The following is a 15,034-nucleotide window of genomic DNA, read 5'->3' on the forward strand; positions in this document are numbered from 1 at the left end:
AACAAGGCATAAAGAAAGCTAAAATTAGTGAACTGAAACTTATCAGAATGGATATAGGTTTTCTGAAGAGATGGGATTTTTCAATGAAGTGTTCAGTCTAAGTGTACTAGATCTATGAGCTGTGAATAATTGTTTGCAGAACAAGGAAAGAAAATTACATTTAAAATTCCTAAATGACATTTATGCAGCTTTTTATTTTATTTCTCCTACATTTCAATGTTCCTACTCAGCAACATGTAACTAACAAGACCCTACAGCGCCTTTATTGTGAATAAAAAAAATTGGCTGGCTTAAACCTTAATTTGCCACTGATTGCTGACGCCCAGTACTCACAACTCTCTTAAGTACCCCTTAATGCTCCGTTTTCACTCACAGTGAATAGCAAGACAAACATTGTTTAATACAGCCCACTAGCTGAATTATGGCATTGCCAGCATTCCATCCAATTAATGGCAGAGATAGATGTTTTGTGGTGATTCCAAAAGCAATCTTTCTCAGGTTAGACAGCTAGCAAAACAGCAATTCTGCATCTTAAAGCCACTCATAGATAATACCAGCTTATCAGCAAATTTTACTGTGGCCCACAATGCTGCAGGTAACAATAAAGTGGGCAAGAACTAACAGACAGTGGCACTTCCATTCCAAACACCCAAAGACGATGCGTAAATGAACTCTGCCTAGTTTAAAGTAGCTCAAGCACTGTTTACGGAATCCCATTCATAATCTATTTCATCATTATGAGGCAGCTTTGGGGTCACAGCTGAATTAATACCTACAAACTTATTTGTTTTACTGCTTCAAGCCAAAATCCTTTGGTACATCCCCCCTGTATTAAAAAATTTACATTTGTACCTTAACAATTGCAGGGTTTGTTCTGATCCTGTGATTGTGATTTGCATGGTTCTGGGTACTGAGACCACTGCATTCATTATAACTTAGCTGAGTGTTGGCTGGTGCCAGTAAGAGCTTCTTAAGCTAGAAACATTATCAGGGAAAGGGAAAAGCAAGTAAAGTTATGCATCTTTTAAGCATTGGAATAAGTTATTGAAATTTTAAATGTAATTTATTATAATTATAAAAGTTAATTCTATCATTTTATTTATGTCACACCTTAGCGCAATAGTGCTACAGGAAATATGATATTTAAAGAGTAGAAAAAAGTTTGGCATTACACTACCAACTATGAAAATATTTCCTTTCCTTCCAATTCAATTTCTAGAATCATATGCATAAGAACAAAAATGCAAATATGCCAATTATTATACAAGAAATAATAGTGAAAAGTAGGAGGAAAATCTCAAAATTTCCAGCCATAAGGGATTACTGCATAAATTGGACTTGGTGTGGTCTATGTATTTTTTTTTTTGAACAAATAAAGCAAAAAACATCTTTCTAAAATAATTTCCAAATCACTGCTAGGTGTGAAAAGCTGCCTTGCTAAATGAAGACATGGGAGTGGAGTGTGGGGGGTGGGGGAGAGTAGATACACATTTTCTTTCTAAAAACCCAAATAAGTCAAGTGGCAACAAATGAAAGATTTTGTGATGCTTTGAACCGTGTTTCATAACCTGGTATATGAAATTACTGATTCAAAGAATGTTTGGATAAAAGAATGACTATCACTGATTTTAGAAAAGAAAAAAAGGATTTGTAAGTAGAGTCCTGGCCTGTGGATCAGGAGATGTGGGTTCTGACACAGGCAAAGTATTTGCTGTCTCCTGACCTCTGTTTCTTCATTTCACTGGATGACCCTCAAGGACTTCCCTGTCCTGACATACGGTACGTCTCTGAGTCAACTGCTCTTCCCAAATGAACAAATTGAATAGATGAAAACAATCTGATATCAATGGAAAGAAATCAGGGTACTAGGGAGCAAAGCCAATGACACTAACAAATGGAGAAATTGGAGAATAAATAACAATTACTTATGAGATATTCTGTATATCAGAAACCTCAAAATCCAATGGACTCAAAGTAGGGCCTCCATATATTTGCATAGAGTATTTTTAACATTCAAAAACTTAGTGATAGGAGAGTAACAACCTCTAAATGGCATGCCAAACACGATATTAGAGTCTGGAGGATCATGGCATCCCATAATTTACACAGCATGGCCTTATGTCTGATTTTTAGCAAATGACAAATGGCTATCATAGATGAGAAGGTAAACTGTGTCTTAGAACTAATAAAACTCTGGTCAAGCACTGCATTGAACAGAAAATTCTCTCTTCATTTCCAACAAATTCAGTCTTCATTGTCTACCATAAATTTAAGTAACTTGGGTGGCAAACGTGCTATAGTTTTTCAATCTTCATAAGAAATATGGATCCAAAGTCTTAAAACATTGCACATTCGTTGATCTACCAATTCTATCTCTAGGATTGTATGTATAAGAATAAAAATGCTAATATGTTAATTATTGTACAATTTGAAATAGTGAAAAATAGAAGAAAAAACTAAATATCCACCCATAAAAGATTGCAAAATAAATTAGAATATTTCCATACAATAAAATACTATGCAACCATTAAAAATTATGCATGTATTTAAATTTGAACCAATATGTTCATGATATATCTTAAAAGGATATTGCAATCATTTTTATATGAGAGGTTATTTGAAATCACAGGTGAAATTTTTAGTCTTTTCCTTTCAGTTGCCAACATTTTCTAAGTTTTCATCATGAACATAAATAACACTAAGATAGAAAAATACACACACATAACAGCAAAAGATAGTAAAAAAAAACTGCAATAAGACTACACGAAGACGTGTATTATCAACACTTTTAAACAGAGAATCACACAATTTGCAACTCTGAGTGTGCTTGGGGATTGCTTTGGCATCATTCTAAATGAAAAAATCCAAACCTTATTGTGACTACATCATACCCATGCAGCGGGTAGCCAGAGGCAACTCCAATTCCTGCTAAACAGTAGGAAGGGTTCTTACTAGAGACGGCTCTTCTGCCTCCTGGGGTGGAGGGGTGCCGTCAGGCATGGAGGAAGGACTAGCCTCATTGTCAGTGGTCACGTCTCCATCTGTCAGCGCATCAAATGAGGGCAATCCGTCTTCATCCACAGGGAGACTGTCTAGTGTCTCTGTGAGGACTGCTAGCAAGTTTGCCTCATTCTCTTCATCTAACTTCTGCAGAAAGAGAAAAAAACAGAAGATGTGAGTTGACCCTGGGAGGCAGATAACACTATGCATCAACATGTTTGACCAAATGAGTGAACCATATGTGAAATCTAGAATGCCCATTCCAGAACACAAAGATCATGTCTTTCTCAAACTCCAAATTCATGTTTTGGTCCAAATGACACAATTAATGAATACCTCTACTCTACTAATCCCTGATGGTTGAGCTGCCTAATTTATCGATTTGTTATGTCAGTGCTAAAACTGCTGTATGCAATTCTTCTTGGTTACAGAAGTGTTTTCCACTTGCTCATGTTTTCTTTCTTTCCCTGAGTAAAAGAAAAGATTTAGAGAATCTTGGACCTTCAGAGAATTTTAACCATCAATTTCATTTTCAGATATAGTGTTTGAATCTCCTATACAGCATACCCCCCAAACTGTCTAGACAGCTCTTTATTTGAACAACACCAGAAAGTGGAACTATACTGAAAGCAACTATACACTTTCATGGTTTCAATTATAATCTCATCACTGAACACTCCAAAATCATTTATTTATTTTGCTCCCTGACATCTCTCCCAACTTTAGTCATAAATCTCGAACTGCCTACTGGACACTTCTACTTCATAATAGCTCCCTCATCCCCAAAACCCAAACTCTATACCTTTCACAACAAAACTGCTATTTCTTTTGACTTCTTTAGTTGGGGTAACAATTCTTCATACCCAAACTCTGGATGTATTTTTACTCTTCTTTCTGTGATCAGTCACTGAATAAAGTCTTACTTTGTAATGTTTGTTAAATGCATTTATTTCTTGTGGCTGGGGTACTATTCCAGTGCACTATTATTTCTTTTTCTTCTTTTTTTTTTTTTTTTTGAGACAGAGTCTTGCTCTATCGCCCAGACTGGAGTGCAGTGGCATGATCTCGGCTCACTGCAAGCTCCGCCTCCTGGGTTCAAGCCATTCTCCTGCCTCAGCCTCCCGAGTAGCTGGGACTACAGGTGTCCGCCAACACGCCCGGCTAATTTTTTTGTATTTTTAGTAAAGATGGGGTTTCACCATGTTAGCCAGGATGGTCTCGATCTCCTGACCTCGAGGTCCACCCACTTCGGCCTCCCAAAGTGCTGGGATTACCGGCGTGAGCTACTGCGCCCGACCCCAGTGCACTATTATTTCTAATAGTGGCTCCTGCAAATATATTCTACCTTGTTTTTGATTCATTCCCACCAACACACTCATAGAAAGCTAATCTTCAATCATTCACTTAACAAACATTTTTGAACATCTACTCTGTGCCAGGGACATCTGAAGTGTGGGAGATACAAAAAGAAACAAGACAAAATCTGTCCCTCTAATAACACTACTGTGGAAGGGAAGAACCTGTAAACAATTCATTATAAAATATAATATTTATTTCAGTACTCTGTAAAAAATGTTCAAGGACTTCCAAACATGTACCTTGTTAACAAGGCAGTGTGTGATATTCTATGCACGTGGACAACCAGTACCAACACTGGGCACATGGCACAGCTAATCAATGATTACTTGCTAAATAATTCATTGATCTGCATTTATTGCCAACAATATCTTCTGGACCATTTTCTTTTCCTTCTTTTAGCACTTCACATTGTTTGTTCAATCTGACCTGCTTCCAAAATCTTCTTTTTAAAGTTCTGTATGCTATGACATTAACAATATGGGCTAAATTATCCCACACAGATTTTATTATAAAATGCACCTAAGCTGCTGACATCTAATGAAGCTAGCAGTACCCACACTTCCTTTTTCTCTAGCACTGAACTCCAGTTAATTGACCTGACAAAATTACAAGAATCACAGAATAAGATAGCTAATCAGAAAATCAAATTGTATTACTAGAGAAATTAGGCAGGCCTTTATCACGTATACATTCTATTTTCACATAAAAATTGTTTTCCTTAATTCCTGATCACCCTCCATCCAGCAGTAAAACTAAGGACTTCTTTTGGATTCAAGAGGCCAAAAAGAGCCATTTGTACTCCCCAGGGACTTTAATTGACATTTTTTAATTTGCATAATGCATCCCTCTCATGTCCCTGGATTTGAGTTTGGGTGCAACATGGTGTGTCTGAAGTTTAAAACTTTAATGCACTTGCAGGGCATGGTGGCTCATGCCTGTAATCCTAGCACTTTGGGAGGCCAAGGCAGGAAGATCACTTGAGGCCAAGAGTTCAAGGCCAGCCTGGCCAATGTGGTGAAACCTCGTCTCTATTAAAAATATAAAAATTGGCTGGGCACGGTGGTTCACGCCTATAATCCCAGCACTTTGGTAGGCTGAGGCAGGTGGATCACTTGGTCAGGAGATCAAGACCATCCTGGCTAACATGGTGAAACCCTGTCTCTACTAAAAATACAAAAAAATTAGCCAGGCGTGGTGGCGGACGCCTGTAGTCCCAGCTACACGGGAGGCTGAGGCAGGAGAATGGTGTGAACCCAGGGGGTGGAGCTTGCAGTGAGTCGAGATCTTGCCACTGCACTCCAGCCTGGGCGACACAGCGAGACTCTGTCTCAAAAAAAACATATATATATATATACACACACATATATATAAATTAGCTGGGTGTGGTAGCACATACCTGTAATCTCAGCTACTCAGGAGGCTGAGGCAAGAAAATTGCTTGAACCCAGGAGGCTGAGGTTGCAGTGAGCCAAGATCACGCCACTGCACTCCAGTATGGGTGACAGAGGGCGACTCTGTCTCAAAAAAAAAAAAAAAACCAAACCTCTAATTCAGGAGGCAAATCCTAATCAGAAGGGGTAACTGTTAACTTCAAAATGGTGCCACCTACTTCCATAAACTGACCAATTGTAAAAATCCAAATTGCACAAGTCAATAACTGAAGCTTATTGAATACCCTCAGGCCCTCAGGTAGATTCTTCAATCTACCTTCTTTCAATATGCCTTTGAAAGGACCCTGTATATGTAATTCTAATATTAAATAGGCTGAAATGATAGTCCTTATTTTCTGCCTAGGATCATAATCTGGTATCCAAAGATTTCAATAACTCCCTTCTTTGATTCCCCCACATACAAAAATTAAATTGAGGTTATTTAACTGTTCTGAATACAATTATATTTAAATGAAATACATGTATTTAAAAAATCATCTCAAAGTCATGAGATTTACACCATTATAACTATCTCCATATTATCTAATAATTTTAGAAAATACATCAAATACACATGCACACACAGACACATATACACACTTTCAGTAAATTGGGCATTTTCCCAAGTATTCCATTTTTCAAAAAGGCTTATTTCATTGATGTTCAAAAATAGTTCAAGAAAAAGAGTTAAGAATATTTACCAATAAATGGATAATTTTGTTTACTATGATGTAAATTTTGTGTTTGGCTTTCCAGCAATACTACAAGCCGTTATTTGCTTTCAATCACATAATACAATGGCGCCTTAGCTCTATCCCTAGTGTAAACAAACTACAATAATTCCAATCAAGTTAAAACGACAAAGAACACTTAAATCAACCAGTTTTCTCCAATTTCTTTAATAAGTCTGGGAGAATGTATAACAAATACAATGGCAAAAATATTGGAGCTTGATAATGTCATAATTAATTTATAAGATCTGATTAAACCACCAACTATTTTAATTCCCCTCTCTACTGGAAACACAATGAGAGGGAGGATTTGTAAGATGGGAGATTAGCATGGCAGCTTGTGTGTGTGTGTGTGTGTGTGTGTGTGTGTGTGTGTGTGTGTGTTGGAGTATGTGGGTAGTAAGGGCTACTATTCAACCAGTATCTACCATAGGGCTGTAATGATTATTTACGGTCTGTATCCATTACAAATGATTATTCGATATTATTGTTATCTCTGTATGTGGGTGACTCACAGAAGTGCTCCAAGACCGTTTATTTTAGTAAATTTTTTAGTGAATTAAGGAAGGAAAAAGTTATTGTTTCAAATTGTCTGTGTTTTCTTTAATCATAGAAAACTGGGAAGAAAACTTGCTATTTGCTGATGACACTTTGTGTTTATACAATGTTGAGTGGATATTGCCCCTCACTGTGGCAATTTCAATTAGTTTAGCATGAGTTTCAACAATCAAACACCCCGGAGAAGGCAATGGATGTGACAAAGAGGACTCTGTTAAACAATTAATGTCACTTCCCATTATTGCTTTGGTCCCAATTTACAGAGCAAATAAATCAAAGTCACCGCAGATGAAGCACACTGGCCTACTCACACATGTCTGTTCACAGGTGACAGGGTATAGAAACACATTAGTCACTGCACTGACATTGCAAGATAACCTTTCAAAGACTCGGCTCTGATACTGCTTTCTAATTGTTTGAAAATACTATTTTACAAAAAATATACGTCTTAGCTCCATCCGAGTTGGGGAAAAAAGAAAAGAAAATGCAGAGTAGGGAGGAAGAAAGAGCAGGTCACCAATTAGACAGTGATCTACAGCTGTACAAACTAAGCTCAGCCTTGGAGCTGGCAGCAGAGGCGGAAGGAAAGGTAGAAAACAGGCCAACGGGCATTTCCACAGTTTAGCTCTGTGGCTATCAAACAGCATTTCCCATGGTGGGTGTCAACCTTGGGTTCTCCTTACACAATGCAATTCTTCTGACCTAAATAAAGGTCTGTGTGACTGTAACACCTTATTCTCTAAGGGCGCTCTAGGAAGAAAGAAGGCACATCAACAAAAACTCACTCATGGTGTAAAGAATTTCCAGTGACAGATGATACACATGCATTTATACTAACAACCCAAAATTTAGAATCTGCAACAATTCCTAAGTGTTACCGTGTCGTTAATAAATGATAGTTTAGAACAGTCAACAAAATGAGAAGATTTATCTCTGCTCTTTGGGACAGCTGAGTCCCTCTATGACCTGTACTAGTCTGACATCATTTAAAAGGCATAGTTGAAAGAAGATAGGTTCTGGCCCTTCAGGTAGCCAGGGGCACCTCTATATTAAAATTCTGAACCCAGTTTGTAATATTTGGGTCTTCTTCCTTTGTGCACAGTTGGCAAAAGGATCTTCCAACTGGTTATACATGGTGTGGCAGACAGTGCATTCAACTCACCCAACCGCACACAGAGGGTCAATAAATCCACTAAATTAAGGAGAGGAGGGACTCTGAGATGCTAACTGCCACCTGAAGGGAGAAATGCAGAGTGAATACTGCATGCGGTATCCCAAAGACTTCTAAATGCGAGCTATTATGAAAGGACCATGCCCTGCTTATGTTAGTAATTTTTTCTGGATCTTGTAGGATTGCAATTACACTCTGTGTCCCCAGATTCTCACACTCGCTTGATCTCTGTTTGATAAAAATAGTTTAATAGCCATTTAATCACAGCTTCATTATCTTGGCTCTCTTAATGTGAATTAGGCCAGAAGAATTCTCGCTTCCTCATTATTCAAATCATCAATAAGAAGGAAACAGTGGGGTCTTCTTATCATTCATTAATCAGTTTCAGTATCTTAGGTACTGTGTACTTAAAGATCAATCTGTGTGAGAGGTGACTTAACCTCTCTGAGCCTCTAATTTTTTTTCTGTTCAAAATTTAATGTGATTATTTGCCTAATTCCTATTATGGAATTTTTTTGCACTCATGATTAATAGAAAAAAAAAAAGAGTTGACAAAGGCCTGAGAATTCTTCAAGAAGGTGTTCATAAACATTTCCAGTGTATATTCCCATCAACTTGATTATCTGTGTTTGAATTTTGTTCTTTGAACAGGATCTACCACAGACGTTTAGCACTGGGCCAACTCCCCCCAAATACCCAGCATGCCCCAGGCTTCCTCCTTGCCCCATCCTGCTGACTTGGAAACAGCTAATGAAGACAAAATTAACTCCTACTTTAAGTGAGGCCTAATTAGGAAAGGAAATCTGCTAGAGTAACATCTGGTAATGTATTCCAAAGCCAAATATAAATGACATTCTTGGATTATCCACTACTTTGGATTATTGGTTCCGCTAGGCCCCACCAGGACTTCAAATAACTACATGGGAAAGCAACTTTTATAATAGATTCAGGAGTTCAAATAAGAAATACAGTGGGTCAGAGGTGTGTCCCTTTCTTGAATCTCCATAGATAAAACCTTGTACCTCTTTCATGCATGGATCAGCAAAAAATATTTGCAGAAATGTACAGATTTTGGTTCTAATGCATAAAGTTTGATTCAATATTTATAAGAAAGTAAAGTCAAAATTTAAGAAAACTAAGTTTTTTTCCTGCAATAAAATTTAAAAATAACAATCCAGAGTTGACTACTGGAATAGGATTTGAGGTTTTTAGCTTTTTTCTTTAACCCATTCTAATCAGAACAGACACCACTTCACTGCATGTGTCTACTTAAAGTGCTCTGAGCCTTTGCTTATAGGTTGTTAAGTATTTTGAATACCCACATTCAAACAATTGATTTTTTTTCCCTCTTCCTTATCTTTCTCCTCTAAAATCTCTGCAATCCACTGTGGGTTTTGTTTTTGCTTCTTTTATACCCAAGTGTGGGCACTGACAGTATATCTGCCCCTTTCTCACACACCCAACCAAAAGTGGGCGGACTCCCACATGTAATGACTGAGAGGTTCCTAGCTCCTACCTCACTCAAAGGAGGAGTCCTTAAAATAACCCAATTACTTTTTGTTTGTCATATGAAATACAGGGCTGAGAATAAGGTATGGGCACTGGACGGTGGGGAAAAAGAGAAGAAATCTCAAGCATATGTGTGCAATAAAAAAATCAAGACAATAAATACCACCTTACATTTCGTAACACATTATAAAATGCTTTTTGTCCACTCATTTCTTACATATGCCCTGAGAGTTAGCTTATTCTTATTTTATTCCCATGAGAGATAAGCACATTATATGACAATCTATTTTGTCCTGTTGGATGCCAAATTTGCTGGAATTTGTGGGCCGGTAGAAATAACATAAATTTTAATTTCACTGTCTGAGTAACTCCCCATGGGCATACAGGCTACTTGAAATACCACGTGTGTAAATATGTCTGTCCATATCACACCCACAAGTTTATATCTCAAGCACACATATTTAAAACAGAATCTAATGCACATATATATCTCAATGCCTTTAGTGCATTCTCTGATATTCAATTGTAGTCGACTATAAAAAAATGTATAATCTGTACATACATTGCTCCTCTCAGCCACTCTAACTGAGGAAAGCAACGATCAAAAACCGGGGCTAATTCCTGTAAAAATAAAATAAGAATCAAGTGGAAATAAAATATAAACAAAATTGAAGAATTCACAGACATAATTAGACCCATGGGAATCCATTTAATTCCAATTAATACACATATTCCTATTTAAACAGGCATAAAACATATATTCACATCTGTACTTAGACTCCATCCTAATTGATTTGCTTCTATAACACATTCATGAGTTAATAAATATGTACTGTACACGTGAAATTCAGTATTCTGTAGAGGTTATAAGAGCCAAAAGTATAAATACAGAAGTTCAACAGAAAGTCCTAAAAATTCCTGGTTAATATATGCAAAATGAGCTATTTCAGGAGAAAGGGGAAAAAGGTTCGGGGAGGTTGTGGGGGTCATGCCTATTTCTCACAATGGGAAGAGGAAGGAACTGAGTTGTGCTATCAAACTGGAGACTTAATAGGCCTGAAAAGAGCGAGCAAGGCATTCTATTTGTTCTCAAGTTTAAACTGAAAGAGAAACTGGGCACTGTGGGAAGAAGTCCAGACTGGAAGTCAGGAGAATTAATCCTAGATCCATTTCCACCACCAGCTAGCTACATGTCCTCAAGTGAAACAACTCAACTCTCTGGCTGCATTGCATAGTCTCGAATGAAAATCCTATAGGTTTCTGGTATCAGTCTGTTTTCACGCTGCTGATAAAGACATACCTGAGACTGGGCAATTTACAAGAGAAAGAGGTTTAGTTAGACTCACAGTTCCACGTGGGTGGGAGGCCTTACAATCACCGTGGAAGGAAAAGGGAACAAGTCACATCTTACGTGGATGGTGTCAGGCAGGAAAAAAAAAAGTTTGTGCAGGGAAAGTCCCATTTTTAAAACCATTAGATCTCGTGTGACCCATTCACTTTCACGAGAACAGCACAGGAAAGTCCCGCTCTCATAATTCAGTCATCTCCCCCGAGGTCCCTCCCACAACACATGGGAATTATGGAAGCTACAAGATGAGATTTGGGTGGGGACACAGAGCCAAACCATATCGGTTCCTAACTGGCTTCCCATTTGCCAACCCATCTCAATATTTTATTCTCAACACAGAAGACGAAGTGATCCTGATGCAACCTAAGTCATGCGAAACCCCTCTTCTGACCAAACCCTCCGTGGCTTCTCATGTCTCTAAGAGTAAAAGCTAAATCTTAAGAGTGCCTTACTAACCAAGGATCGCCATATAATTTATCATCCAAGCAGAACCTTTTTTGAGAGGGAGAGGGGATAGTGCACATAATCAGCTACTCAGGGATGAACCCAGACTACACCAGGCTAACTGGAATGTACGGTGGCCCTACACTCGGCCAACTTCATCTGACTCTGGCAACCCCTCATGCACCTATCTGAAACCTTCCCAATCAGTCTGATCTCCTCACTACTCCACAAAAATGCCAAGCATTCTCCTGTCCTCAGGCCTTTGCACTTGCTGTTTTCTCTTCCTAGAAGGTTCTTCTGCCAAAGGGCCACATGGATTGCCCCTTTGTCCCCTCATTTACTCAAGTGTCACCTTCTCAGTGCAACATTTCCAACTACTCTGGACACATTCTACACATTTTCCCCATCTTATTTTTCCCTTTGGCATTCATCTCTCTGACTCAACATATGTTTTAGTGATTTATCTTCTTCATGAACTATCTAAAAGGGGAGGCCTGTGAGACCTATTTGATTATTATTGAGATACTTAGTATATAGGAGAGGCTTAACTAAAATGAGTTAAATGGTAACTAAAGAGTCTAATCCATCCTGATAATATAAGAATATATGGATTTTCATTCTTCTTTTGTTGTTGTTGTTATTTTCTTTGTAAACCTCACCTCCTCCTACCCTCGGACAATTTGTCTTCTTAATAATGTTTAGCTTAGGCTATGATTCAAAATTATCCCACATTCATTTCACATATACCAGCTGACAGGCCAGGCAAGCAAGTGATATATTCTTAGTGGGGAAGAAAGAATATGAACAGCTACAGCTATAGAGGGCCTAATTCTGAAATGAACTCCTAGGCAGTGAATCTGTAGAAGTAAATGTAATGATCATCTTTTGTAAAATAAGAAGTTTAAATGGGTCTTGAAAATGCAGAAATTTACCCAAATCTGTTGTCTGGAAGGATACTGGGACACATCATCAAGCAATCAATTTGCAAACATCTTGAAAGAGTCAAGATGCTTTCGTGAAGAGATAATCATGCCAGACAAACCTACTCTCTGACCATGCAGGAGTGTTGACTCTCTAGTCAAGAGAAAACCATTGATGTAATCTATCTGGACTAGTGTGTTGAGCTTCTTCATTCCATACCATATAACACATTCATCTTCAAGCTGGGAATACATATTAATCTTATCCAGAAGTTTTTAAACTATGTTTCATAGAACTCTGGACACTAGAATAGCTGGTATAAGGATTTATTATAAATATTATAGCATATATTTTATGTATTTATATACCTTAATTCATAGCCAAAAGAAGTCATTTTTTTTTAGAAAACACACTCATGTGTGTTAACTTTCTTATCATAAATACAGAAACACAGTGGAAACCACGACCAAATTAAGCAGCCAAATTGAATCGTTTTGTATTGTATTCATTCAGATTTTTAAAAATCTTGAGAACTGAGGGTGAATAGTTTCAAACCTGGAGCCATTTTAAAATACTCATTTCTATGTGGCAGGATTTTCTCAATCCCCTTCAAACAAAACAAAGCACAAAATAATCAGTTGCTGTGATTGATAATAAGAACCTGTCATCATCTTAAATCCCAACTTGTTCTTTTTCTGTTCATTTAAATAATGCCATAGTTCTCTTAGATAAATATTACTTTAATAAATAGTAACAATAGTAAATAGCAGCTGATCTTTACTATTTTCTATATTCCTGATGTTGAGTTAATTTCTTTACATGCATTATTTAATTGAAATCACCCATTTAACCCTATTATTATGTCCAAACTCACATGGCTAATGAAAGGCAGAGTTGGATATTAAACCAGATATATCTGATGAAATATCATTCTCACTCCCTTTCTTTATATTTTGGGATTTTATGGAAGATATTATTAGAAAAATGAGTGGGCATGGGCTATTTTATCTTCATATTGGGGACTAAGAAGTGAGTTAGAATGACATAGCATGTATTTATTGTCAGCTAAAATCTAAGGTGGGAGATGCAAGTTACATGCCATGAGGCACAGTTGGCCTTCCATGCAGAAAGAGGAGGTTGCTTTGCAAATGATTCTCACTATTTATTGCTGGCTGGCCCAGTGTTGGTTCATAGCCTTTTTTTTATCCTACTGGGTATGATTTGCTCTTCTATTTGAATGTTCTTCCCTTTTTACATCTTTTGTTTCTATTCTATCCCTACCTCAAAGCCTACCTTAAGCATTCCCTTCCATGGGATGTTTTTCAACAAGTCCAACTCTACTGATAGCACCAAGTTTCCAATCTTTTATCAGAAAAACTTGGATCCATAGACAGAAATGCAGATTTCAAAGCCTCATCACAGACCACTGAAACAAAATCTCTAGATATGGGTTTCTGGGCTGCAGCACTGTTGACATATTAAGCCAGATAATCCTTTGTTTTGGGGGCTGTCCTGTGTGTTTTAGAATGCTTAACAGCATCCCTGGCCTCTACTCACTAGATGCCAGTAGCACACCTCCAGTTATGACTACCAAAATGTCTCCAGATACACCAAATGTTTCCGGGAGGCAAAATTGCCCTCAGTTGAGAACAACTGCCCTGGGAGGTAGAGCCTAGGATTCTGTAATTTTGATAAGCAACCCAAGCGATTCTGATAATCGGGCAAGTTTGGGCAATTTGCTGTTTTGTGGCTGTTGAGTAGTGTGTAAATCAAGTTGAAATGTATGATTCCGTCTATGCTAGATTTCTTCTAACACATGTGATTCCAGATCTTAATAGTTATTATTAACACATTTTTATTTATTCAATGTGAACTATTTTTCCCAATATCTTACATTAATGTGCCTAGTTGTTTTATGGTCTGTCCTTCCCTGTTGATTACAGCATATTGGTTATTCACTTTCTGAATTTGTTTTTGGCAGTCCTAAGGCAGCTCAGTCTTTATATTGCCAATCATTCTCTTTCTTCAACATCTTCTGACTATCACCATTATCATAAAGTTCATTTCAGTTCTGGAGTCTATTTTATTACATAGTCTACCTGCTAAATGATTCTGAAGGATTTTCTTCTATATATTTTCACAGAGGTCTTAAGCATTTCTCAACTTAAGATTTTTTAAAGGCCGTATAACATTTCTATATTATTTGAAATAGGCAGTGAGGCAAAATACAGACTCCAAAGTTAGATTTCCTGATTTGGGGTCCTGAGTACATCACTTACAAGGTGTGTGACCTTCTGCAAGTTACTTAACCTTAATAAGACCTACAGTACAGGGCTGTTTTGAGAACTGACTGAGCTAATCCATGCAAATCATATAGAACAGTGCCTGGTATATAGTGAGGATTTATCTTTACTGCTAATAACAATAACATTATCATTTTCATGCACTAGATTGAATTCAAAATAAGTGAGACAAAATATGGATTTGTTGAAAACAAATTTGAGGAAGAGATAAGACATGAACAAATGGAGTGAAAAAGGAAGAACACTCTGTACAATAAGCC

General features: G+C 37.4%; 1 protein-coding gene across 5 annotated transcripts in view; it reads right to left on the reverse strand.

Annotated features, from left to right (window-relative positions):
• Positions 1–15,034, reverse strand: part of PPARGC1A (PPARG coactivator 1 alpha) — a 680,601-nt gene that overhangs the window by 36,533 nt on the left and 629,034 nt on the right. For all 5 annotated transcript variants that reach the window (XM_063603745.1, XM_063603746.1, XM_034958375.3 and 2 more), the window contains exons 3-4: positions 2,953–3,147; positions 853–975 (exon numbers count right to left, since the gene is read on the reverse strand). In XM_063603745.1, the coding sequence (XP_063459815.1) occupies positions 853–975; positions 2,953–3,147 (318 nt within the window). The remainder of the gene's footprint in view (positions 1–852; positions 976–2,952; positions 3,148–15,034) is intronic.

This window comes from Pan paniscus, chromosome 3, assembly GCF_029289425.2.
Source record: "Pan paniscus chromosome 3, NHGRI_mPanPan1-v2.0_pri, whole genome shotgun sequence".
NCBI classification, from domain to species: domain Eukaryota; kingdom Metazoa; phylum Chordata; class Mammalia; order Primates; family Hominidae; genus Pan; species Pan paniscus.